General features: G+C 38.6%; 1 protein-coding gene across 7 annotated transcripts in view; it reads right to left on the reverse strand.

Annotated features, from left to right (window-relative positions):
• The window catches only part of LOC145670308 (nucleoporin p58/p45-like), a 102,585-nt gene that overhangs the window by 30,230 nt on the left and 45,758 nt on the right, over positions 1 to 26,597 (reverse strand). For 4 of the 7 annotated variants that reach the window (XM_081738782.1, XM_081738785.1, XM_081738784.1 and 1 more), the window contains exon 9: positions 10,076 to 10,150. In XM_081738782.1, the coding sequence (XP_081594908.1) occupies positions 10,076 to 10,150 (75 nt within the window). Of the gene's footprint in view, positions 1 to 9,692; positions 10,151 to 22,130; positions 22,184 to 26,597 lie in introns of those variants that run through there. The other 3 variants (XR_014128255.1, XM_081738786.1, XM_081738788.1) reach the window with 2 other exon arrangements.

The following is a 26,597-nucleotide window of genomic DNA, read 5'->3' on the forward strand; positions in this document are numbered from 1 at the left end:
AAGGATTTAACTCCATTCGTATGTTTCTGGAGAGAATCGAGAAAAACTATTTTTATGGCGGAAAAAGTGTCATTCGTTGTCAGTATTAACTGGAAGTTTTTATTTTGCTAGAAAATAATAATCTGCTCTATATGAAAAATTAGACTTAACTAACAGATTATATCTATTGTTGTTTCTTCTTCTAACAGTTCCTCACATATTATTTGTAAGATACGAGGACCGTCCAGAAAATAAAGAACGACAGAAATCGCGCGCGCGGCAATTAGTTGCTTCCTTCACCTCAGTGTAAGCCGAGTCTCACCGCTATGCGGTCATGCTACTTGTTTTTGCAGCGATTCAAAATGGCGGCACGAACCGAAAATCCTGTCAACTCTGAAGTACGGAGTATCATTCGTTTTCTGAACACGCAAAAAGTTAAGCCTAGAGTCATCAGTGAGGAAATGGCAAGGAAGCATGATGATGATCGGAGTAGAAGGCCATCACTTGTTACGGAAGAACTGCAGACAAAAGTTGAAGAAAGAAATTCAGGAAAACCGACATTACATGAATTTTTGGGTAGAAAACAGTTCGCAAACGACGAAGAACTCAAGCAAGCAGTGATAGCCTGGCTCAAATCTTTGGCGGCAGATTAGTACAGGGTGTCCGAGAAGTCCTTCCCTGATTACAGAAATTGATAACTCAGGCTAGAAATAAGATAGAAATATGAAACTGGTGTTGAATTGTTTACAAACTATAAAAGTTTTTGTCTGTGTTAGGTTTGTTCTGTTTTACCAAGTCTCAATTTTTTTGTTTTAGGTTTGTAGTACGTAAGTAAGAAGCCCAAGAAGCCATGCCAACCAACCAGGAGAAGGCACAGTGTGTCCTGTGGTACCATAAGACACGATCACCAACCACGGTGCAGAGATAGTTCCAGACAACATTTGGGAGGACTCCACCTGATGTCAAGAGCATTAAAGCCTGGTATGAGAAGTTCAAGAACACAGGGTCGGTTGCTGACCTTCCGAGGTCTGGTCATGTGGATGGAAATTGAATATCGCCTAGATGTGCTACGTGCTACCAAGGGTGCTCATGTGGAAGTGTACTGATGTGACCAAAACTTTTATAGTTTGTAAACAATTCAACACCAGTTCATATTTCTATCTTATTTCTAGCCTGAGTTGTCAATTTCTGTAATCAGGGAAGGACTTCTCGGACACCCTGTATAACATCGGCATTGAGAAACTGGTTCCACGTTATAACAAGTGTTGACAATTATGGCTATTACATAAAAAAGTAGAGTAAGGTTCTGTGGCTTTGTAAATAGTTTTATGCTGACATCTTTTGTTTTTATTTAACCATGCCAAAACGTTCTTTACTTTCTGGGTGATCCTACTACAAATGATACAATAACCAAAATGTACAGTACTGATTTAGTTTACTTACATGTCCTACGATTATGTCCTGTATGCTGATCGGCAAGCTCGATTCCGATTTCGATTTCCGGTGGAGGTACATGCCTCGGATATAAAACCCCACGCAGTAACTTGAACCCGTTTCTAACAGAACAGGTTTAGTCATCGATGCTGAAAATGGATCTTAAACACCATCAACCAACTCCGTGAACCGCACTTCTACCGGAAATCGAAACCGGGATCTATAGCGAATTAACAAAAAAACATTGTAACATTTTTGCACTTTTTACACAAGAATATTTTTGTTCATATACACATCATCTGTTTCAAAACATTTTATAGTAATAACTAATTTCATTATTGCTAATTATTGGATCATTTGTACTTCTGTATTTAAAAAGAAAATGAAATGAAATTTTTGAATTTTACGTCCCACGATTATACCGGTTAGGCTAAAGGAGACTGTGATGAGTAATGAATGAAATGGTGGAATGAAGAAAGTGGGAAGAAACGGGAGAAGCCCGAGAAAATCCACGCACACGGTGTATGTCCACCACAAAGTTCACTTGGCGGGGGCTGGGATCGAACCTGGGACCCCAAGCACCAGAGGTGAAAACTCTACCACAGAGCCACCGCGGCCCCCTGTATTAAAAAAAAAAGTTTCTGCAGTGAAATTAATTTATTTGGTTTAGTTAACAAGAAGAAATAGTTTGGAAACAAATTGGAATCAGTTTTATACTAAATATCAACCTATTCAACTGATGAGATTCAGCTAGATTGACCCATCAGGACAGCTAGTTATAGGTTCGAATCTTGTCATCCACATTAACAAGACCGGAACCGTTCCCCTACTTAGTATCACGTACTCAATAATTAACGTGACATAAACAACTATTTTCAGCTTGCTGTAGTTTCTTTGGACTTGACAATATATATTGATTAAATTTCCCGGAATCCTGGATCTTTAACATTAAGTGCAATAAACATACTTCTCATGGTAACAAAGTTATCTATAGTAGCTGTGTACTCCAGTTAACCTTATATATAAACGCAATGGTGCTTTGAAGTTATGAAATCTTTGAGTTTTACGTCCCACGGTTATGCCGGTTAGGCTAAAGGAGACGGTGATTATGAGAAATGAATGAAATGGTGGAATGAAGAAAGTGGAAGGAAACGGGAGAACCCCGAGAAAACCCACGCACACGGTGTTTGTCCACCACAAAGTTCACTTGGCGGGAGCAGGGTTTGAACCCGGGACCCCATGCACCAGAGGTGCTTTGAAGTTATGGAAAGGTTAACTGATATGTATGATCTTACGCAATATTTGACGAATTAATCAACATGGAAGTAATCGTAATAATTTCAGATGAAATGCATAATGCATAAGATGGTGTTTATCATTTTGTTCCACTAATATTTGTGTTAACGAAATACTTATGGTACCAGAGGTGCTTTGAAGTTATGGAAAGGTTAACTGATATGTATGATCTTACGCAATATTTGACGAATTAATCAACATGGAAGTAATCGTAATAATTTCAGATGAAATGCATAATGCATAAGATGGTGTTTATCATTTTGTTCCACTAATATTTGTGTTAACGATATACTTATGGTTATTTGAGTAATGCTACGAGGTGAAGTTAATGATGTAATGAATCGATTATGCATTAACTGATTAATCTATAATAAAAATGACTATCTTTGTGACTTCGCACACCTTGAATCATCCGACCGATCTCGATCAAATTTTCAACATAGATGAGATTCGGGCCTGGAACTGTTTTTATCATTTCATTTTGACGGTGCAACTTAGAGGAGGGGAGGAGAGATATTTAAATATGACCGAAATTGACCGATATTAGTGTCGAATCCATCGTTTTCGGGGAGTTACTAAGATGAACAATGACACTTTCGATGTCGTTTAAATCCAAGTTCAGCCCACAATAGGAATATTTAATTTTTACCAAGCACATGACACAAGGAGTTCTGCATTTAAAGTTTTTATTTCAACCCAGTGACGCGGGTAATCAACCCTAGGAATTTAAATAACTGCATGTATAATGTATAAACTGCACATACACAAGATTCGTTCAGGATATACAATACCATCGACAAGAAATGATTAGTCATTTTCTTGGAATTATACTATCTTAACCTGGAATGCCGTCATTAATCTATTGTTTCCGGGTGGATTCATCAATTTCTATCTCATTTAATCTGTGCTAATATTATTTATTATTTAAATATTGTACATGTTTGCTATGCCTGATGAAAGGAAATATGACTTACTGTGTTAAAGCGAACATTTTTTTTTCTATTTTGAATGCTATTTAATCTAGCTCAAGTTACCGTAACTCACTGTATTCTCTGGTTACTCACAAACATTCCTTATCACTGAGAGCCACCTTCACTGCTGTCCCGTGCTTGCCGTCTGACACGGTCCTAATTTCAGTTGTTCTTCTTCCGAGAAGTTTTATTTCGTTTGGAGAACTTTCTTAAGCGCTTTCCTTGACCTTCCAACGGACACTCCTCTAAAAGAAGGGGAAGTGGTGCAAGACAGTACAAACCATCTCAAAATGTTTGCAGGGTAACAAAGGGGACTCACACTGAGCATTTGTGAGTTACTACAATTTTACCACTAAAACTTGGGGTATTATTGTACTTACGTGTAAAATTTTAAATAAACGATCCCGTATGAAAGCAAAATAACGCGCGAGAAAATATCGATTGAATAATATTAATCGAATAAATCCAACGCTCCCCACCACACTATCTCGCATCCACGAGAGATCAATTCTGTGAAACTGAAGTTGATCTTTTCCCTCGACTTCTCAGAATTTAGAATAAAATTTTACAACGAAACCTTTTCGAGATTCCCACCCAAACTAAACCGAATTCACGGCTATTTCACGTTATTTGGGATTTTTTCAATTATACGGTCGGAAAGTCTTTAAAAATTACCTTTACTGAGCGCACAACGATAATAAAAACCGTCCTGCGGTCAGTACGTCGCAATGGAGTAACTAAACTTGCCCTCGAAGAACCTTCCGATGTCAACTGTAGATACAAGAAACGGGAAAACACTAAACACTTAAATTTTTTTTTTTCGACTTCTATTTCCTTTTGGTAAGTTTTTTTTTATTGGCTTTAACATTTTCTAGATTTTTAAGACTTCATAACGGAATTCACAGTTTTCACGGTTGAGTGGGCATCCTGTTAGTAGTATTTACCAATAATTTAATGTTTTAAAATCCTTTTTGAGTCTTGAACACGCTGAAGAAAGAAGAAGTTTCTTCTGAAAGCGCTATTTGTTACATGTGGAAAAAGAAAATTCTTCTATATAGTTTTTGCGGTTTTTGCCTTTTCGCTTTTCTCATTGAAATTTATCGTTGTTTGTCATAAGTAATAGTGATTTCTCTTTGAAAATATTTTCACAGGGACTAAGGAATTTTAAAATAACCTGAAACCTTGAATGGAAGAAACTTTCAAAGAGATCAGAAACATATAAGAATATTACACGAGAATACAGTCCTGATTTTGGTTTATGAACAATATTCTTAAATTTTCTTATGATGATCTTAGATGTATTGTATGAGTGCATGCATTTAGTAGCGCATACATATGTACCGGGTGGCCTAAAAGTACAGAAGGCTGTTTCAGCCTTATGATAGTGAAGTACAGACCCGTGCCCTAGGGCGTAAAACCCCGTTTCCACCAGCGATCATGTTCGATGTGAGAGCCCCGTTGGTGAACGATTGCACGACATCGTAGTTTCCTCTATTGAGTACTGCCTGATCCAATTTCACCCACTCCTCCTTGCTCACTTTCCAAAGGCCTCCAAGTGTGGTCGGACGACGCTTATTGATGTTCCGTTTGAGGAGGCCGAAAGCACAGAAGTCCATAGGGGATGCATCTGGTGACTTGACGGGGAAGTCTCGAAATGGAATAGCCTTTACACCTGTCTCCTGTTCCATATGTGTCATGTAGGCCACCGTTCGTTTGGCACTATGGCTGCTGGCCTTGTCCTGGTGGATGAACACACTGTCAGTGTCATTGCCATGCAAAGCCGGGGCATGTTGGCGATAGATGGGTTCCAGTACATGCTCGATACAATACGCTACATTCACCTTGACATTTGATGACACCCGGTGTATCGGGAGCTTTCCTTTTGCACAGAAACCCGTCACTACTATAAATCCCTTTGGAAAATTTTCCTTGCAGGAGAGAACCCACTTTGCACGATCGGTGCCATCACTGCGGCGGTAGTAAATTGCACGCATCTGCTGGGATCCTGTCAAACAGACCCATGCTTCATCTAAGGTGATCACATAACGCAATTTGTCACCTGCCAGGTAACCTTCATACAGCCTTTTACATGCCATCCGCCGTTCTGTGATGTGGACATGGACCCGCCGCTTGGTGCACTTCTGAGTCCCAAATTGTCGCGTATGATTCGGTGTACAGTTGCAGTTGACCGTCCAACACGCCTCGCTGTCACGTTGGGTGGGTGGATTCTCCTGGGTCACAAACCGGCGGACCTTGGCAATGGCGTCTTGACTGCATTATGGAGCCGATTGCTTCTTTTGCCCCTTTTGACGACGCATGGCAATGGTTTGCTCTGGGTTTGCATTGCGATGGATGGCTGCATTAATTCCCTTATCAGACACTGTGAAACCTATCTTCTTGCACTGTGTTCTTATTCGGCTATAGCTGTAGCCTATATCAGAAAGTGCTATGATGTAGCCCTCCCAAAAAGGGTCGATTTTCGGCGGCATTCTGCTCACACACGTCTCTCCTCTGCACAGCTTGTACACAAGTGTCTGGTTACTCCGTACTGAGTGCGTCACGTTGCTGACGCGAAACTAGCGCCTCTGGTGGCGACTGCAAATTGCTACCATAAGGATGAAACAGCCTTCTGTAGGTATACAGTCCCGTACTGTATTTTACATCATTTCTTATTGTTATCAAACAAGTAGACCTAGTTTCTTTATTATCTGTTCTTAATATGATTTTGCTTACATCTTAAGCTCGGAAGAGCCGAAGCAAATAAACCCATACACTAGAACTTAGTACTCGATCAATGCAGGGTTGTATACCTACTTTTGGGCCACCGTTTATTTAACCAATATTAAATTTTGTTAAAAGTGCAAAATGTGTATTGACAAATTCTTTTCTCCGAAGTGTATATCGCTTCTTACCGTATGTAACACTGACTAATAATATTGAAAATTGCAGTGACTATTAATGAGGAAAATGAACTAGTGCTAGTATAAACTATTCAAATATTTTATTCTTTTGCATGAAAATTAAGAGGAGAAAGGATGCTTTGAAGCGTCAATAAACATTAGATACCATCCCTCAATAAAACTGAATTACAAAATGTCATTCACCTCGTTAGGAGTTTTATAGCTGGAATTCATTACTTAATTTCAACTAGCATGTAGTTTTTGCTGCATTTTAACTACAACAGCATTCTGGGGAGCATTACCTAAATTAGATTTGATGTTTTTCTTTAATTTTGTAAGACTTACCATTTGACTATATCTGACGATTAATGTTGTAATTTAGTCACAAATGTTATTAGAGTAACGAGACGTCATAACGCTTACTTTAGCGTGTACTAACGATGCTTTTATGCTTATAAGGAAACTAAAAACTTCTTCCGGAATGCAATATTAAATATAATACAATCGTAATTTACTTATCACAATGGGAAAAGTACTTAGTTACTCTACTTTCTTTCCTTTTCAAGAGTTTAAAAAAGTTACAAGATTGCAGATGCACCTTTTATTAGGCACATATGAAATATTACAAGAAGAGCCCGAATAGTTTAATACTATGCAATACTAAATTATAATTTCCAATCTCTAAAACCTAAGGTGTTCGTAGCACTCGAAGAGTCCTCTACTCATCCAGTAAGACCACTTGTAGAGCAGTCGTTTGGCTTTTTCTCTACGTAGGCATTTGGCACGACTCACCAGTTCATCGCTGTAAGTTTGAAGCAACATCTTCACTGTCTCTGTGGTCGATCTGGTCAGTTTAAAACAAAATTTCACATTGGCTCGTTGTTCCAACATTTTGTCCACAAGGTAACTGCAGACTACTACACAAACAAATGCACGATCAGAGAGCTACCGCCAGAACAACTTTCTCTCTTTCTCTTTGAACACAGCAATGTCTCTTGGCACACTGTCTTATCAAGAACAGCTGCGAGAGCAATCACATGCAGCTATAGAATTTAACCGATTATATATATATATATATATATATATATATATATATATATATATATATATATACAGGGTGTTTCGAAACAATACCGACAACGTTTGGGAGGTGATTCCTGACACCAGGATATGAGAAAAAGTATAGACCAACCTGGGCGCAGAAACCCGTCATTTTGGAGTTACAGGCTGCTGAAAACATAACAAAAAACTTTAAAGGTCCATAGCTGCAATACAATGAGACCTACCGTAGTTGGATCAAGACTTCACTTAGGAATTAGTATGTGCTCCATCCAAGTACCCATGTTTCAGAATCCTGTGATACTTCCGTAATGATTTTTATAGATGTAGTTGGTGAGTACTTCAAATTATATGCCCGTAACCAAAGTCACTCTATAAAAATTGTTGCGTGAGTATCGCAGAATTCTGTAACATGTATTTTTGTATAGTGCACATATTAGTTCCTAAGTAGTCTTGACCCGACTACAGTAGGTCCCATAGTATTGGAGCTATGGACCTTTAAAGTTCATTTTTTTAATGATTTTGGTAGCCTATAACTCCGAAATGACGGATTTCTGCACCAGGTTGGTCTTTTCTTTTTGTCTCGTTTTGGTGTCAGGAATCATCTCCCAAACGTTGTCGGTGTTGTTTTGAAACAGTGAAACCTCTGCTAACGGACACCTCTATAAAGCGGACACCTCCCATAACGGACGTATTTTGTAATCCCCAAACACTAATAGGAAAGAACATATTGGCAAACCTCTCTAAAGCGGACACTCTCTAATACGGACACGGACAATCTTTCTTGTCTTTTATAGGTATTATTTACCTCCGTATTACAGACACTTTCTCTAGAAACAAGTTGGAAAGTGCAGTAAAAATACCCTTTTAGTAAACCATACGTATGTCACCAAGGAAGAAAGTGTGGGTGTGACAACATTTTGCATCCTCAACTGTCTGTTCAGCAACCTAGAAGAAGGTTCTCCGTTTCACAACACCTTTATATCTTTTGCTTGCATTCCAGTCCCACCAAACCTGCTTCAGAAACAAAAGTGATTGACAGTTGCCCACTGTTTGGAATGACACATCATTCTACTGTCCCGCTGGAATTTCTAACGAAACAGAAGACAAGTTTGGTATTTTTGACCACGGGTACAGATATTGTCTTTTTTTTTTAAAAAAAAAAAAAAAAAAAGTCATTGCTGAACTGCAATTAACTCACAGATTAAAGCAACACACCGAAAACGTAGTAAGTAGCGATAATTGTAAAGCGCAGAGAACTATAACATCTTATTTCCATGTTGTGTCTCGAATTGGATGGCGCAAGATAATGCAGGTACAGTAAGATTTTGATAATATTCATAAATACGTGATTCATGCAAAAAAAAAAAAAAAAAAAAAAAAATCTAATTGCATATTACCTTGTTTATTAATTTACGTAATAAAATATTGAAACCTATCTAAGGCGGACACCTCTCTATAGCGGACATTTTTTGATTCCCCACGGCTGTCCGCTTTAGAGAGGTTTCACTGTAAAAACAAATACACTATTAAGCAGCAGATTGTATCTATTTCTTTCCTACCGGTGAGGCACTTACTCCTATCTATGACGCACCTACTACTTGCACGGAGCAAATGTCCACTATTATTGCAACACGTAGTATTTCATCAAAACAATTCGACATCGCCTGGGCATATGATGAATTAGTTATTGCAAATACCTGTTCACAGAACTGTTTTGTACAAGATTTATTTTTCCTTCTTAGTAATTCTAACGCCCACTGTCAGAAACTGTCCAGCAGGCCAGCCTATTTATTAAGAGCATACTTTTTAACTGCCGGTCTAACCTTGTATGGGGACATTAATATTTAACTTCTATGATTTTCCGTTCAGTCAACGTTCACTTTGGGTATAACTCCTATCAAGTTCAACTACGGAAACCGATCTGACAACTGACAAAATCTTATTTGGAAACTTTCGCTAATGTTCATAAAAATTTAAAATGCACAATGTGATTACTGAAAATACTAAGAGCACATAAAGATGATAGTTTGTAACTAAAAAGAAATACAAATTCAGATAAACATATTTTTATTTCAAGATTAGGCAAAACTACTGTGCAACTTCACAAAGATTTAAATAAATAAAGGAAACTTACATAATGATCTATATAGCATGAAATTGTTCTTCATAGAAGAAAATACTGGGTTTAATAAATACCATTCTATTTAATAGGAGACAGAAAATTAAGACTTCATACATATTGTATATTTCCTAAATTACAAAACGGCAAAAGACAATTACAAAATTTTAAAAATTCACAGAATTTCAGATCAAATGATAAAGGTCTTTTTTACAAATATCATTCATAAAATTTATACATGCTATATATAAATCAAACAGACACATGCAAACATGCGTAAGTGAGAATACATGAAATGTCTTACCGCTATTTACCTAAAGGATTTACAGGGGGTAAAGCATTTCTAATTACTGATGACAGCGGATTAGATGACAGTCCGTGGTGAGGTCCTGCAAAAAAGTCAAAATGTACAATTTATTAATGAAAGTTTTTCATATTAAGAATATTTCATTTACTGTACCGTTGCTCAATATTGTACCAAAAACAACAGGGACATAAGGTCCATTATGACTATATCAGTCTCAAATAATGTTTTTAGACATTGACTCAATGAATCTTACTCAAATTCATTTACTCTAAAATGCAGTGTTTAAATACCAAGCGAGTACTAATATATTTTGAAGTAGAGCCCCTGAAACGTCGCATTGGAGGCTATTGTCCCTTAGCTTTGAGCCTTCTCATGGAATCACGTATAGTGGGCGGAGACAGCTACTCACCCATCGCTCTCAGCAGACGAAAACTAAGCAATACTCAATTCTAACACGATGCAACGAAAGTGGACGAATGCTGACGAAGCTAGCTAAGGCTAGTCTTTCGGGTGTTTGGGAAGACAAAAGCGAGACGCGGTATTGGCAAGAATTAGAAAATAGAAAGACTATGAAAAGTTTAGCAGCTCGCAATCAGTAAAACGTCCGACGTAAAAACAAAGTTATTATGAATAGTTCCCTATTTAGTACTGGTTTGCGATATCGCAAAGCAAAATTTTAATTTGTTCGCCGTAATCGGCATAGCAGTTATAATTGCTTGCCTTTCTTGTGTTGCGATCAGCAAGTTTGGGTTGCTGAGGACCGATACGGAATGAGGTCCAAGATGAGGCGCTTATATATATATATATATATTTATTTATTTCGATCTAAAACAGTTATTTCGGCAAAAGCATGTAATAGCACCATTGATTATGCGTTTCTGCACTACTGTTTTGTATTAGTACGCTGATGTGTGTTGTTATGGGTGAAGTAGTTAAGTTTGTGTGTATGATTTGCGGAATTTATAATTAAATATAGATCTATATCAGTTTTTACTTGTTTCTTTGAAGTAGTAATACAGTGTAGTTTGTCAGTTTTGTGTGATATATGTGTATGTTAGTGAGGTGACAAAAAGCATTATCGCGAAACTTAGTGGACGACCACATTGAGAACGAATATTTCACCCTTCTCACAACAGAGGAAAAAGTTGAAACAAACAATAAACGACCCACTTCATCTCTCTTGCTTGTAGAAAAAGATGAAAAACAAATACGACATTTCCAATTTAAATGGTACTATACAAGAGTATTGTTAACCGGAAGCGCAGAGAAATGGATAGTAACTTCAATTCACTTTACACTCACATATACATACAAAAAAACAACCGAAAGGTTTCATGCGCCTGACAGTCATCGCAATGAGACTGGGCCCCTCCTAGCCACCCACTAGCTACGGGTCTAATCTCAGCCTACCCATGTTGAAACTTGACGTTACGTTACTGGAAAACAACAGTCGGTATCTGAAAGTTAAACGAAAAGCCTGATATCTTTAAAATATGTAAGATGCTATTCTATTAAACTGGGATATTCAAAAGAAATTAAATTTGAAATGATTTCAATTTGTATTGCTAGTGAGATTTGCTAATATGTTACGTACGAAAGATAGCTTTTAAAGGTAACTTTTCAGCGCGCCCTTGCAAGAGGGGAATTTGCCAGCGATTATCTTTCCAAAAGTGGCTGCTACATCGACGGAGAGCATGGAGCAGTTATGAAGTCTTGCAAACGTCTGTACACCATCACAGTGCGAAAGAAAATTCAGCACAGATTTTAAAAAGGTTCCACGTAGCAGGCAATCGATCCAAGACTTGGTAACGGAATCTGAAGACTTCGTGTCTCTAGCGACAAAAGCAGTAGGAGACCATCAATGTCGGAGGAAGAGATCCGGGTAACATTCCTCCTACGTTTTTTTTTTTTTCCTTTTTTAAATCTCGTACCTGTCTTAAGCTTAGTATTTCATAACCCACAGTATGGAGGATGCTGGAAAAACTTCTATATATCAAACCAAGCCAAATTCAGCTGCTCCAAGCCATGAGCCTTAACAGACGAGACAAAGGTTTGCATGAAGAGTATTGCTGTGATATGCATAACGCATTGAGTCCATGATTTTAGTCATCGATAATGCTTTTTGGTAATGAGGCTACTTTTCACCTGAACGGCGAATGATGTGTCTTGTGCTTTGCAAAAAACTGCATGTGACTCGTCATTCCTTATGCACGAATGATCGATCTGCAATATACCTAATCTCCTGAGTTCTTTGAGCACAAAGACTGATCAACCTTAATTCGCGATTTGCATCTGCTGGATTACTAACTGTGGGATGTTTTGGAGAGTGAAGTATGATCTTCAAGGCACTAAAATTTGGACAGAATAAAACGTGCTGTGAACAATTTGACTTAAGTGTCATATGTACTGCGATTGATGACTGTCCACATCGTTTGAAGGTATGTGTATCAGAGGAACTTACTTCGAGTAATAATTAGAGTAGTGTATTCATAATATCCTAGGCAATAGAGTGGAGAGTTCCATATTCGTTTTTTTTTTTTTTTTTTTTGCTATACCTATCTAATGTTGTGACGGAACTTATGACTAGGCACAGTAAAAACAGATCTATATATAAAAGTTTGAATGTATGAATCAAATTTCACCTCAAGCTACTAATCTCAAAATACAGAAGGTTGATCCGTCTGTGTGTGTCCGATTTTAAACCTTCACCTTACTCACAGAATCGACCGATCCGAATCATTCAAACAGCAGGGGAAAGTCAAAGGCCTAGTATGGCGCCACGTTCACGTGTGTGTAGTTTGTGTGCATTATGGCCCCCAAAGGGAAACTGGCTTTGGGAAGGTTACATCGCAGCACTTTTCCTCATCGAATTTTCCGTGACAGATTCAAAAACAGTGTATATAAAATGGATGTGTCTTGGAGTTAACGACCATCAAGAAATAATTAATCGACATAAACACCGCGACGTTCCAGCACTTTGTTTACTAAGTAAAGGAAGTAGAAAGCAAACGTCTATTACATTGACTCCGCATGAACACTTATGTCCAAAATGATTGTCGCATATCTATAACTGTCTCCTTGTAAAAATATAATTTGATGATGATTTTGCAGAGTACTTTTAATACTGATATTATATGTGCATAATCGGAAGATGTATATTTGTGGTAAATTTCATAGGAAAAGAATTATGAATACGAAAATTAGAATGAGTAAAACAAAATGTTGCTAAATGGACAAGAAAGTTTTATTTTCGTTTTATTGTTCTTATTTACTGCTTTTTTGACATGAAATTTGCCACATACATGTCTTTGCCGGTTATACACACAATAACATTATAAGAAATACTGAGCGAATTCTCTATCAAATTGTATTCCTACAACAACATATTTATAGATATGCGACAATAATTTTGGACATGAGTATACATCGGAAGTAGCGCCGAATAGCCTACAGGAAAATCCTTTTACACAACGTGTGATGGCAAGACAATTGTATGTGGCACAGTTAACTGTGGTAACCTATACGGCAAATTAAAGATCCAGATAGTGTTTAAAAGTCGTGAACATGTCCTTACTGCGGCCCATTGGAGGTGGAGGAAAACCCACTGTACGCGCCTCTACAAACGCCATCTCTCCGTGGAAGTTTTTTTTTTTTTTTTTTTTCTCAAACTCGATGAGGTATGGACTTATCAAACTGTGGCAAAATTTGAGCCATAACCTACACCCCACGAGACGCAAAAACTCATCCTGACCTTATCCGTCAGCGCTAAGCAAGTTTCTCGGGAGAGATTTCTGGTTGTCGCGGGATACTGCTATGAAGGTAAGTTAATGATTCAGCAGGTTCGTAAAAACCTTCAAAATCCACTCCGCATTTTATCAGCAAATATATTCTCACACTAATTTATCCTATTTATATGGAAATGCAATAAATCAAGTCCGTGTGCATATGGATACATTACATTACATACATCCCGTTCTACCCAGAAATTTCTGCAACAGATGGTGGCAGACACCGGCATCCAGACTATTCTCTTCAAGGATATACCGGTGAAGTCATCTGATGCCAGTCTCATCGATTTTTGAGGGTTTGGATTGTTGAAAAGAGCATTTGTATCTCATGTAACTCCCGTCCATAGCCTTGGAAAGCTTGCCATAAAGGCTCACGATTCCCGTTTCTGTATTTCAACGGAGCTTCCCACAATGGAAGTTAAAGTGCAGGGTTATTGCCAAAACACATGGTGTCCACCTCGAGGGCAACCGACGGTGGTACCGTGGTACCCAGGCGCAGCAGCCCGATGTAGAAAAATACCAGGAGCGCTGCCTCGATGGCATCATAGAGGCAGCCCTGGGCGATGAGGAAGTTTAGCCTAGACTTTCCTCATATTTGAAAGCCAATTTTTGGTCGCCCACGTCTCCGTCGAACTTTGGCTGCGGTGACGACTCGCCTGACCAGGTCCTATCCAAGAGGGGGCAACGTAGACAGGAGTACGCCCGGGTCCAGAAGCTCTTTCGAAAGCGACGACACCTGGCCGCCAAGGAGGTGATGGACGGCCCCGAAGACTTCTCAAGGCGTCCGTCTCCGGACGCCATGAGGTTTTTTTGGCGCGGTCTCTTCGGTAAAGAATCGATTCCTTATCCTGAGGAGCCGGTTCTTTCCGAAAGCTCCCTTCTAAGCCACTTGTGGGCTCCCGTAACTGGCGAGGAGGTTACTGGAGCTCGGCTTACTGGCCCTGACCTGATGGTTTGACTGTGAATGAGCTGTTAGAAATTCCAGTCCGAATCAGTCTTAAGTTGTACAATCTATTCCTCTTGGTTGGCACACTGCCGGATCACCTTCGATTGTCGCGAACGGTCTTCATTCCGAAGACGGAGCGTCCTCAGGCGCCGTCCGACTACAGACCAATTTCCATCGGGTCTGTAATAACTAGACAGTTTCATAAGATACAGCAGCCCGGCTAGTGAAGGTCCAAGTATTCGATAGTCGGCAGCGGGCTTATCTGCCTGTCGATGACATCTTGGAGAACGTCTCAGTCCTGGACGCAGTGATCTCTACTGCGAACCAGTGTCTTCGGCAATGCCATCTTGGCCGTTATCGAACGTATTGGCGCTCCACTTCCTTTTGTGGATTACGTCGATGCGTTATACACCAACTCAGAGACCATCTTGGAGCTTGGGGAGGCCTCTGAAACTGTGCTGGTCAATCGAGGTGTTCGACAGGGTGACCCCCTCTCTCCACTGCTATGCAATCTAGTGATTGGCAGTGTGCTGCGTGCCTTACCATCCGAGGTCAGCTTTGATCTCGATGCGTCTGCAAGGGTGAATTCACTAGCCTTTGCAGACGATTTGGTGCTAATTTCATCTACTGCACCGAGCATGCAGCTACTGCTCGACACTGCAGTGGAGGTGCTTAGGAGGAATGGCCTTGAGCTCAACTTGAAGAAAAGCTCCGTACTCTCAATGATGCCAGACGGAAAGGGGAAGAAGATGAAGATCATGACGGAGCCACGGTTTCACGTGGGATCCGACCCTCTTCCCCAGACCAGAGTTATCTCCCACTGGCGTTATTTGGGAGTACAGTTTACATCTAGGGGGACGACAGACGACCAAGGCTTCTCTGGCGCTTTATCTGGAACGTCTTAGGAAAGCGCCATTGAAACCGCAGCAGCGGATCCTGTTGCTGATCTAATACCTGTTGCCGAGGCTCTATCAGACACTGGTGCTGGGTCGTACAACGACAAGCCGCCTTGGAGCACTTGATCGACAAGTGCGTGCTGCAGTGCGCCGTTGGCTTCGTCTGCCTCACGATGTCTCCAACGCCTTCTTCCACGCATCGATAAGAGAAGGTGGACTTGGTATCCCCTCTTTGAGGTTAACCATCCCTGTGCTGAAACTTAGGCGGTTCAGCAAGCTCGGAAACTCACAGCTCGAAGTGTTCCGTGCTGCTTTCCTCTCTCCTTCCATACAGAGGGAGGTGGAGTGGGCACGTGGCCGAGTTGAGGCTATCGGCCAGGGCGTGAGTGATACTCGCACGATTAGGAAACAGATGGCTCTCAAGCTGCATAGTTCTGTCGATGGTTATGAGCTCCGGGAATGTTCTCGGGCTGGCGCGTCATCTGCCTCCCTCACTTTGAGTGGTGTACTAAGCCTTTCCGGCAAAGACTATGTGGATATTCTTCATACGAGATTCAACTGTTTACCTAGTAGGGTTCGAACCTCACGTGGGTCTCGGAGGTATGGGATTTCCACTGACTGCCGCGCCAGCTGTGGAGTCAGTGAGACAGCCGCCCATATAATCTAGAACCGTGGGAGGACTCACGGGCTTCGAATCAGGCGCCACGACGTTATCTGTGGTGAATCGTGCGAGGATCTTGTGGAGCAGGGATGGACGGTGGTTAGGGAGCCCCGCATTCCAACCTCAGAGGGTCTTAGAAAGCCTGATATAGTCTCTTACACTTCGTCTAAAGAGACAATTATTGACGTGCAGGTTGTCTCCGGAGCCACTGGTTGATATAATGACTCGAGAATAAGCCGCACTTCTTATCAAAACCTCAATTGTGAAAATTAAGGTATGGCTGGTATTAGTATGTAGCATTGGTATCCACTGGTCTAGTAACCAGTTCGTGTGCCTTTGATGTACGTGGTCCCGGGTTCAATTTCCAGTGAGACAGTACAAAAAACATTTGCAATCATTTACTTTTATTAATAATTTCTCTCTTATGCTAAGTGCATAATTGTGGGACGTTAAACTAAGATTTCATTTCTTGAATTTTACAGAAACAGTTAATTTTCGGATTACGAGGACAAATAGGAGACAGCAAAAAAGAAGCTTCCTTCTTTTTACGGATGTAAAATTACTGAAATGTGACAAACAGTCATGGAAAAATTAATAGCAAATCCTAACAATCTCGCACATATAAGCAATTTCCAACTGAATATGTACGTTCAAATAACTCAACTATATTGAATTGATATATATAAATAACTAGCGTATGCCTCGCGTGTTACCTCAGACAATGTTTTTCATCGCTTCCTCTCCATACTTTCCATTGCTCTTCGTCTTCGACATTGAATGCAAGTAAATAAAACACACGCTACATACATACATACATAAAAAAATCTACTGAAGTCCACCAATCCCCTAAAGATGTGCAATTTTCTAAACTTTGTCTTATTTATAGCCTATGATGCAAGAAGAACATTTAAACAAAGTTTGAAGATTCTACACCTAATATTTTCGGACATCAAGTGAATGCAAAAAGTCATTCAAGCTCCCACCATCCCCCCCTTAGAATACGCAATTTCCAAAATCTCATCTTATTTATAGCCTAGGGTACAATATTTAAAAGATATTTTAGGGTATTCGCCTTATAGTTTCGGAGATCTGGTGAACAAAAACAAACAAACAAACAAAAAAATCTGTAAGCCTTCGCATCTCCTCCTTAGGATTCGCAATTCCCGAAACCTCGTCTTATCAGCAACCTAGGGTGCAAGGTAAATATTTAATATTAAAAAACTTCAAGGTTTTACAATTAATAGTTTCGGAGATCTAGTGAACAGGAATAAAGTCATTCAAGGCCCCCATCTCCCTCAGGATATGCAATTACAAAATCTCGACTTATTTGCAGCCTAAGGTGCAAGGAAGACATTTAAACATAATTTCAACGGCAAAACAAAACCTAAATAAAGATTATATATATATATATATATATATATATATCAATAATGAAAGTGATTATGTTAGTGACTTCATAGCTCTTGAACCACCAGACCAACATCGATCAAATTTTCAACTCAGATGAGGATTGGGGGCCTGGGATGGTTTTTATTTCACTTTGACGGTGCAGCTTAGGGGGATGGGGGAAGATATATAAAAATGATCGATATTAGTGTCGAATCCATAGTTTTCGAGTTCGCTGAGACGAACAGTGACACTTCGGATATCGTTTAAATCCAAATTCAGCCCCCATTTTAGTATTCTCTATGTACGAACTGGAATTCTGCAACTAAATAAACAAAATAAAATAAATAAAGGTCCCTATCCCCCTTAGGATATGTAACTATAAAATCTCGCCTAATTTGCAGTATAGGGTGCAAGGACATTTATACATAATTTCAAGGTTCTACGTCTAATAGCTTCGGAGATTTAGCGAACCACAATAACTCATTCAAGCTCCGTCCTCCCCATTTTCTTTAGGATGTGTATTTCGCAAACTTCATCTTATCTACAGCAAGAGAAATGTTTCAACGAAGTTTCAAGGTTCTATGTATAGCAGTTTCAGAATCTGTTAAGTGAATCAGTGAGTCAGTCAGTGGATTTTCTATATATATATATATATATATATATATACGAGGGCTATCCAGAAAGTAGATTACGTTTTCGTCTGTGTCCGCTAGGGGCGGGGCTAGCGCGGCCATCTTGGGGTCAGAGCGTTGCGCAGCTCAGTCGGCATCTAGCCGTGCTAGTGAGAGGTTCGTGCTGTGCTCCGTTAAGATACTGTGACGGTTTGAAATGTCTGCGTTAATTGAAAATCCCGCGAGCTGCGAGGTGCGTGCAGTAATAAGGTTTCTGACAGCAAAAAACTGTAAACCGATAGAAATCTATCGGCAGCTGTGTGAAGTGTATGGGGACAACATTATCACTGAAGGTGGAGTGCGACAGTGGGTCATAAGATTTAAAAATGGCCGAACCAATGTTCACGACGAAGATCGAAGTGGGAGACCCAGCAAAGTGACTGCCGAACTTGTCGAAAAAGTCGATGTTAAAGTCCGTGAAAATCGAAAGTTCACAATAACGGAACTTTCTTTGAGTTTTCCACAAATTTCGCGAAGTTTGTTGCACGAAATCATCAGCGAAAAGCTTGGTTACCACAAGTTTTTTGCAAGATGGATTCCAAAAATCTTGACAGAGGACCACAAAAATCAGCGAATGGCTGCAGCGTTGCACTTTTTGGACGCCTACAATAAGGATGGTGACTCTTTACTCGATCGCATCGTTACTGGTGACGAAACATGGGTGAAACACGTGAACTGTGAAACGAAATTGCAATCAATGCAGTGGGGGCACACAGGTTCTCCCCAAAAACCCAAGAAATGCATGCAAACAATGTCGGCAAGGAAGATGATGGCGACTGTTTTTTGGGACAGAAAAGGTGTGATTTTGGTGGACTTCCTGGAAAGAGGCACTACAATAAACGCTCAAAGGTATTGCCAAACTCTGCAAAACCTCAGAAGAGCAATTCAAAACAAGCGCAGAGGAATGTTGAGCTCTAAGATCTTGTTGATTCACGACAACGCCCGGCCCCACACGGCAAATGTCACGCGTGAAGTTCTTGAATCTTTTCAGTGGGAGTTGTTTCCTCATCCGCCGTACAATCCCGACCTGGCACCGAGCGACTTCCACCTATTCCCAGCAATGAAGAAGTGGCTGGCTATGCAGCGTTTTGATGACGACGAACAGCTGCAAGAAGAGGTAACGAAGTGGTTGAAGTCGCAGGCGGCCGAATTTTTCGACGAAGGAATTTCCAAGCTCGTACATCGCTACGATAAATGCCTTAATTTGAATGGTGACTATGTCGAAAAGTAGTATTTGTGTGTGGCTTTCATCTGTATATAATAAAATTTGTTTCCTATACTTTGTTGATTTTTTATTCCAAAACGTAATCTACTTTCTGGATAGCCCTCGTATATATATATATATATATATATATATATATATTAAAAGAAATTTAATGCAAAATAAAGATAGAATTACATTACATTTATTATACACGTGAAGATTTTAATGGTGTGTGAAAGAGCGCTATATGCACTTATTTGCAAAAAGACATTACATCACTTCGGACATTGGATGGCCACATAACTTGATACCACAGTTTCAGTATGTTTTTTTTTTTTTTTTTTATATAATTTAACTGCTACTACATCGTGAGGGATCAATTAATCTGTCATCTCTGTGATATGCTCTCAGCTTTTCTAATCAGCTTTCGTTCTTGCATCTTATGCTTCAAAAGCAGCCACGAATTTTCTATGGGATAAAAATCCGCACAATTATCGGAGCGGCATCATAAGATCTGGAACTGAATCATCTGGCTTCTCCATTTGCGAAGATTTCTAACGCCATATCCTCTTCAGAACTTCCTCGTGGCCATATCGTTAGCACACGTGCCCTTGGCACCGGAGACCCAGGTTCGATGCCCGGTGGGAGATCATGTGGAATTCCTCGCTAAGCTGTTGGTCTACGTTTCATATAGCCTTATTGCTGGAAAGGAATGTAGAACTCCGAAGAAATCAACCAACGAATCCAGCTTCCCTTACTTGGTCTAATACCGGCGTTGTACAACCGGAGAACACATCCTGTTACTTATTATGTATCACTGGAGAATTTTGTTCCGATATTTTCTCCATATTTACACCTACCTTCCCTCTCCCAATATGCGGAAAAAGAAAGTCTTTAAGCTTGAAAAATGCTGTTTTAATTAGGTTAACGACCCACGGATTATGCCCTTTAGGCTAAGGGAGACGAGATTAAAGCAAGTGAATGATGGAAGAATTGGTGGAATGACAAAGTGTGGAGTACCCCGAGAAAACCCACGGACAAGACGTTGTCCGCCACAAACTTACTTGGCCGGGGATTGAACCAGGTACCCCACTAAATTTAATATGACAATTATATCAATAGTACAAGCATTTACAAATGAATTTTATTGTTATGACATTAAAAAGACGAGCAAGTGTTCAAAACGGCGTCAAACAAGTTACGGTACTCTTGGTTTTGTATCAACCCGATGCATAAGCTGTATAACACACACACAAATATTAATTACTCTAGCTGTTACTTTTCTTGGAGCATGATCTAACTTTAATGATGCTAACAGATGGCATTTGTATCAATGTCTATCAGACTATGAAAGTTGTACGAGTAATGGCAAGCTTTTCTCCAATCGAGAAAAGAAAAGCCAGTCAAGAACGCTGAAACAGACGATCAGCTAACCAGCATGTTCGAAATAATCCACAATTACCCTCAATATGACAGCTATGCATAACTCACATAATTTCTATTTATTCTGCGTCTGCCTTCTGTCGACAATCGATGTAACTAATGGTTTCGTAGAGTAACTGCTAATGTTTCAAAGTTAACCTAAGATGTTGCCACATAGTGAAATCTTCGGCTCTCCATAGCGGCTAAAGGAGGCCTCTGAGGATATACTATTATATAGCATTTAAGCTTTATTTTGATTTATAGAATAGTGCTCTGTGGTTCGTGGGCGCCATCCGAGATACTATACCAGGGCGTTTCATCGATCTCTCCACATTATCTGGATACAAGCACTCAGATTAATATTACACACAATAACGTGTTTTGCTCTCCTCACTGGTCTAGTTGCTAGTATGTGCACATCTGGTGTACGTAGTTCCGAGTTCGATTCCCGGTGGGGGGGCATTAAAGAAAAATTAGATCGTATTAAGGCGGTTCGAATTTCACTTTAAATTGTAGGCCCGCGTCTCATATAGCTTCGATGTTGAAAAGGAACTTAAAACTTATCCAAATAACGTGTTCTATGAGCACTGTATCTATTTTAAAGGAACTTCCATTGTTTGTGTTCTTTTAAACTATCTACTCAATGGAAGTGGGTATCCATCTACACAAGATTATTTTGTTAACAACTTCTAATTTGACTACATATTTGACTGAAGAGCACATGGCACGCTCCGGATAGATTGTACTCAAACTGTCCAACTTACTTCGAAGTTATTACGAAGAAAGGGAGAGAAAGAAAGACACGCTGTTACATCCTTTGGCTAGTCACTATCGTATGTTATATTAAGTCAGAAGCATAATGCAAACTACACACAATTACAACACAATCGCAATAAACTACCTACGAAGTTTGCTTACACTACAACCCATGAAGAGCAATGGGCTGTCAGACGGCGAACGTTCAAAGGAGTGGTCAGCGCATTAGCTCTCAACGCCATTACTTATGATTATAAAAAACCTTGTTTATAATTGAAGCAGTACTACGGCAAGCTTCTAGCGATCTTTGAGAAATGATCAAACATTACCTAAATATTTTGTAACCTGTCAATCTTCCAGTCATAAAGGTATACATTCTTCCCTGCAAAAATATCATATCATGCTAAGTTACAGCGAATTGCTTCAAACTGTTCTCGCTTACCTTTTACAAATATAACTAAAATTAAGAAGTATGACGACAGTAGGAGAACAAAACTATAAGATTTTTTTTCTGTAAGTTTTAATTAATATACTAGCTGAACCTGCGCTCTCTACACAGCGCATCATTTACATATGAGCATGAATCTCCTTGTTATTCCTCACATCTGTACATGTCCCTTTACAGATACAAGTGAAGGACGTCTTGATAAAAATTGGCAAGAGATACCATAGAGGGAAGATTTTTTCGATTACTTTTTCAATATCTCGCACACCGTTTGCAAGATTTGAGCCTAATTCCGGTTGGAGTTTTTAATTCATGTATGATCAGTGTTTTCTTTCTTTTTGCATGCAGTATGTAATATGCAAATACATTACACACACAGTTAATTATGTCAGTGATATATGGTGTTCATTGGGCAAAACACTCCAAACAATAAAGATTCAACTTACTGTTAGAGTGGAGAAATGGCTATCCTTCGTTTTTCATTATCATTTGTCCATAAAAAGCGCCTGAGAGGTATTCAACACCTGTATACAATTATGTGGTGTTGGAATGTATGTAGGACATTATGCGTTAGTTTTTTTTCTTTCTTTTTTAATTTCAACACTTCCAGTGTACCCGTAAAAATATAATAAAGAAATAATGGCCATGTTTTTTAAATATTCAAGTAGAACTGGACAATCTACACAAAATTTGCAATCGATCAGTGAAAACATCATCTTTCTAGAGCCTGTAGTTTCCGAGATCTCATTGTCGAAAGGATTGGCCACAAACATATAAACGCCCACAAACGTATAGTTTAAAAGAACTCCAAAGATGGCAGCACAATTCATTTGCATTGATTTTGGAAAAGGCTTATTAAAATACAAAGGCTTTCGACAATAATTTAAAAAAGTAAACTTTATATGAAAAAAAAGGTCTACTTAAATAATTTATTTAAAGTACACATAGTTTAAAATATGTTTCTGTTAAACGTGAAATCACAAATAACCGTAAATCAAAGGTTTGAAATCAAAGTTTATAGATTGGAGCTCAGGCGCTGTTGTTGCTACTGTAGCATTTCAATAGATAGATAGTTGTAAAGTTCTCGATATAAGTCAAACGCTTACTATTAATCCCAGTATTCGTTTTACAATTAATAAATATGTCATAAATATAATTTCAAGACGAAGATATGGCAAATACAAATTCCGTTATATGATTGGACATATGTGTACGTTCAGTTAGTGTGTATATATTAGTAGATTTATTGAAGTCAAATCTACTATTGATATTCTTCGAATTTTAACGACTCTAAAATTACGAACTAAACACACCACACCTATAGTAAATAAACATGGTACTTAGAGAATTTCATAATTTATACATGTGACTTAGAGAATTTCATAAAAACGTACATAAAAACCTTAAAAGATATTCACAGATAGAATTTTGAACGATTAACGTCATACTAAGAATTAGGTAAAAATGTGATTAGCTTTGTTACTTGTATTCAGGGTTGATTTTTGGTTATGTAATCACGCTTTAATTTATTGACATGCTTATACTGCAATTTAAAAAGTAACTCTTCCATTTTAATATTAGTACTTTCTGTGATGTAATCTAAGCACAGGTATTAATATGAAGATCGTGCGAAAGAGGTTATACAATCCTAACTGAAGTTTACGAAAGAAGTGAATAAAAATAAATGTAAACTATTCGGCAGTTAGTTTTATTTATTATTTTTTTAAAGACATGTATATACTATAGTATCATTTTCTACAATGCCTACTTTTTTTTTTTTACATAAAATTAAAATTTTATGCTGTTTTATATTTTCTTTTTTTCTTTGATACACAAGAAGTTTACACTGTTAATATATGCACGTTCCAGTGATTAAAAAAATAATTGTGTATCAAATTGTGATACAAATTTCAATTTGTATATTTTATATCACATTTTATGTACTATAATGAGTAATTATATATTCATAAAAGAAGTCCAATAAATACGAAAGTACTTCACAATTCCATTTATTATGTATGGAATTGTGAATTAGTTTCGTATTTATTGGATTTCTTTTATTAATCTATTATATTATTATTATTATTATTATTATTATTTGGTCGGGTTGTTTTTTGAGTTAGATTCGTAGCGTCTCGCGAGGAGAAATCTTGCAAATACTGTATGTTGGTTTTTACAAGGAGTGTAAATGGGTATCCCATATATCAGTACTTCAAATGAAAAGCGAACAGAATAGAGGGAGAAAGACGAGTGTATTTCTCTCTGTTTTCATCGCTGAAGAATGCCGTTACAGTTTCAGTGATCTAAAATGAAATCTTTGAGTTTTACGTCCCACGTTTATGCCGGTTAGGCTAAAGGAGACGATGATGATGAGTAATGGATGAAATGGTGAAATGAAGAAAGTGGGAGGAAACAGGAAAACTTCGAGGAAACCCACGCACGCGGTGTTTGCCCACAACAAAGTTCACTTGGCAGGGCTGGGATCGAACCCGAGAACGTCTAATTTCAGTGCTCTACTGTACGCACTTCTGCGTTTTACTAACCATATCTAAGCCTCATTCATTCCAATATAGTTTGAACTTGTTTTCTCTGCTGCTAATGCGCCTTTTCTTCAAGGGACATTTTATTATTATAATTTTTACACACTCAGAAACAAGGATAGAATGACCAGAAACCTGAGAAGATTTAAAAGATGATCCACTAGCAACAAACCGACAAAGGGAAGGAACGACAGAGTGGAAAACTGTTTTGTAACACAAAGTCTTGTCATTTTCTTGCAGCGAAGAAAAGTTTTTTGAAATAATAGTAATATTTTTTATCTTGCTTTTTATTATATCTTTCGTGGTAACAATGAAAGATGCAAAGATGCACCGCAAACTGCGATGCGATACCGCTCTTAAAACAAAAAAATAAAATAAAATAAATAAATTAATAAATAATTTTTTTTAAAAATGCTGATACTGTAACACTGAAATTTTAAATATATAGTAATATATATTAACATAACTTTAATAGTGGTTATCTATATTCCATATCACACACTTGTAAGCGGATTTTTTAATTTTTGTTTTTCATATACAGCTAGAAGGATTACAGGGTGGCGACAACAATTACGGTAAAAAAAACTCCCTGTTTTCCAGAACATTTTTTAAAGTTTTCTCTGATATGTAATTTGCCCAACAGACTTTCCAATGTTGATGGAAAAACAAGCCCTAATCAACTACAAAAATGAATAATATAAAAACAATTAGAAATAATATAAGTAAGAGGCTAATAGTCACCGCAAGAAACAAACTACATCACTAGGAAGTACTTTCGAAGAACGTCGTCTTCATCGTCAGCCTAGGTACACTTCGAAAAGGATTTAAACCATTGGAAAGAAATTATGGATAGGTAAAAATGCTTAAAAAGAATTTTAAAAATATGCGAAGTAAAAATCATCTTGTCACGAGAAATAGACATATGTTAATAGTGATTCACTTGTCACTGTTCATTGTTGTTTACTGTTTTTCTTTTTTCATTACAATTTATTTTTTTATGAAATTATGAAACAGTTATCTAATAAATATTCCTGCAGAAAGCAAAATATTAAACATCTTCCCTGAAACTTGAATCTGTAAGTTTAGTTACATAATGATGGTTTCGTCGCATGCGAAAGGAAAAAGTCACAGTGAGACACTCGCTGTAAAAGAGTAGATGTATGTACCTAAAACTGGCTGCGGTATATTACCAACTTATCGGGACTCTAGGGGGCTGGAGAAGTGTTGCAATGCTCTTCCGGGTCAGAGAGTCGTTGACCACAAAGCAGGTCTGGCTTGATGCATCCATATGTTGCAGCTTTCAATTGGTGGCAATGTCTGGTCTCACTCGTTAACCCTTCCCTTCGATCTTTTCAACACTTCCACGTAGAAAACACTCGTAACTGTCTGTCCCTCAAGTACAAACTGAACCACCTCTTGGCGTCAAAGAAGGCAATGAGCATGGCCTTGGCCTTCTACCTGCTCATTCGAGTTTATTTATTTAAGGGGATGTTGGTGTCTGCCTTTCAGTACTCTAGCGTTTTACCTTTGGGTCGTACTCAAACACCCCTTTCGTCGCCGGTTATCACATTGTTCAAAATATCAGGGTCTGTTTGAACGCGTTGCTAAAGATTCTTGCAAACATACTGTTTTGCCTTTGGTCGTCTGTCAAAACTTTCGGGACGAGCTTGGCACAGATTTTTCTAATTTGCAAATCCTCGGTAATGATAATGTGCACAGTCACTTTATCAATTCCTACGCTGCTTGCGATCATTCGAACACTTAACCGCCGGTCTGAGTTCAACACATCACGCACACGTTGCACATTGTTC

Source organism: Thermobia domestica, chromosome 14 (genome assembly GCF_964235325.1).
Source record: "Thermobia domestica chromosome 14, izTheDome1.hap1.1, whole genome shotgun sequence".
NCBI lineage: Eukaryota > Metazoa > Arthropoda > Insecta > Zygentoma > Lepismatidae > Thermobia > Thermobia domestica.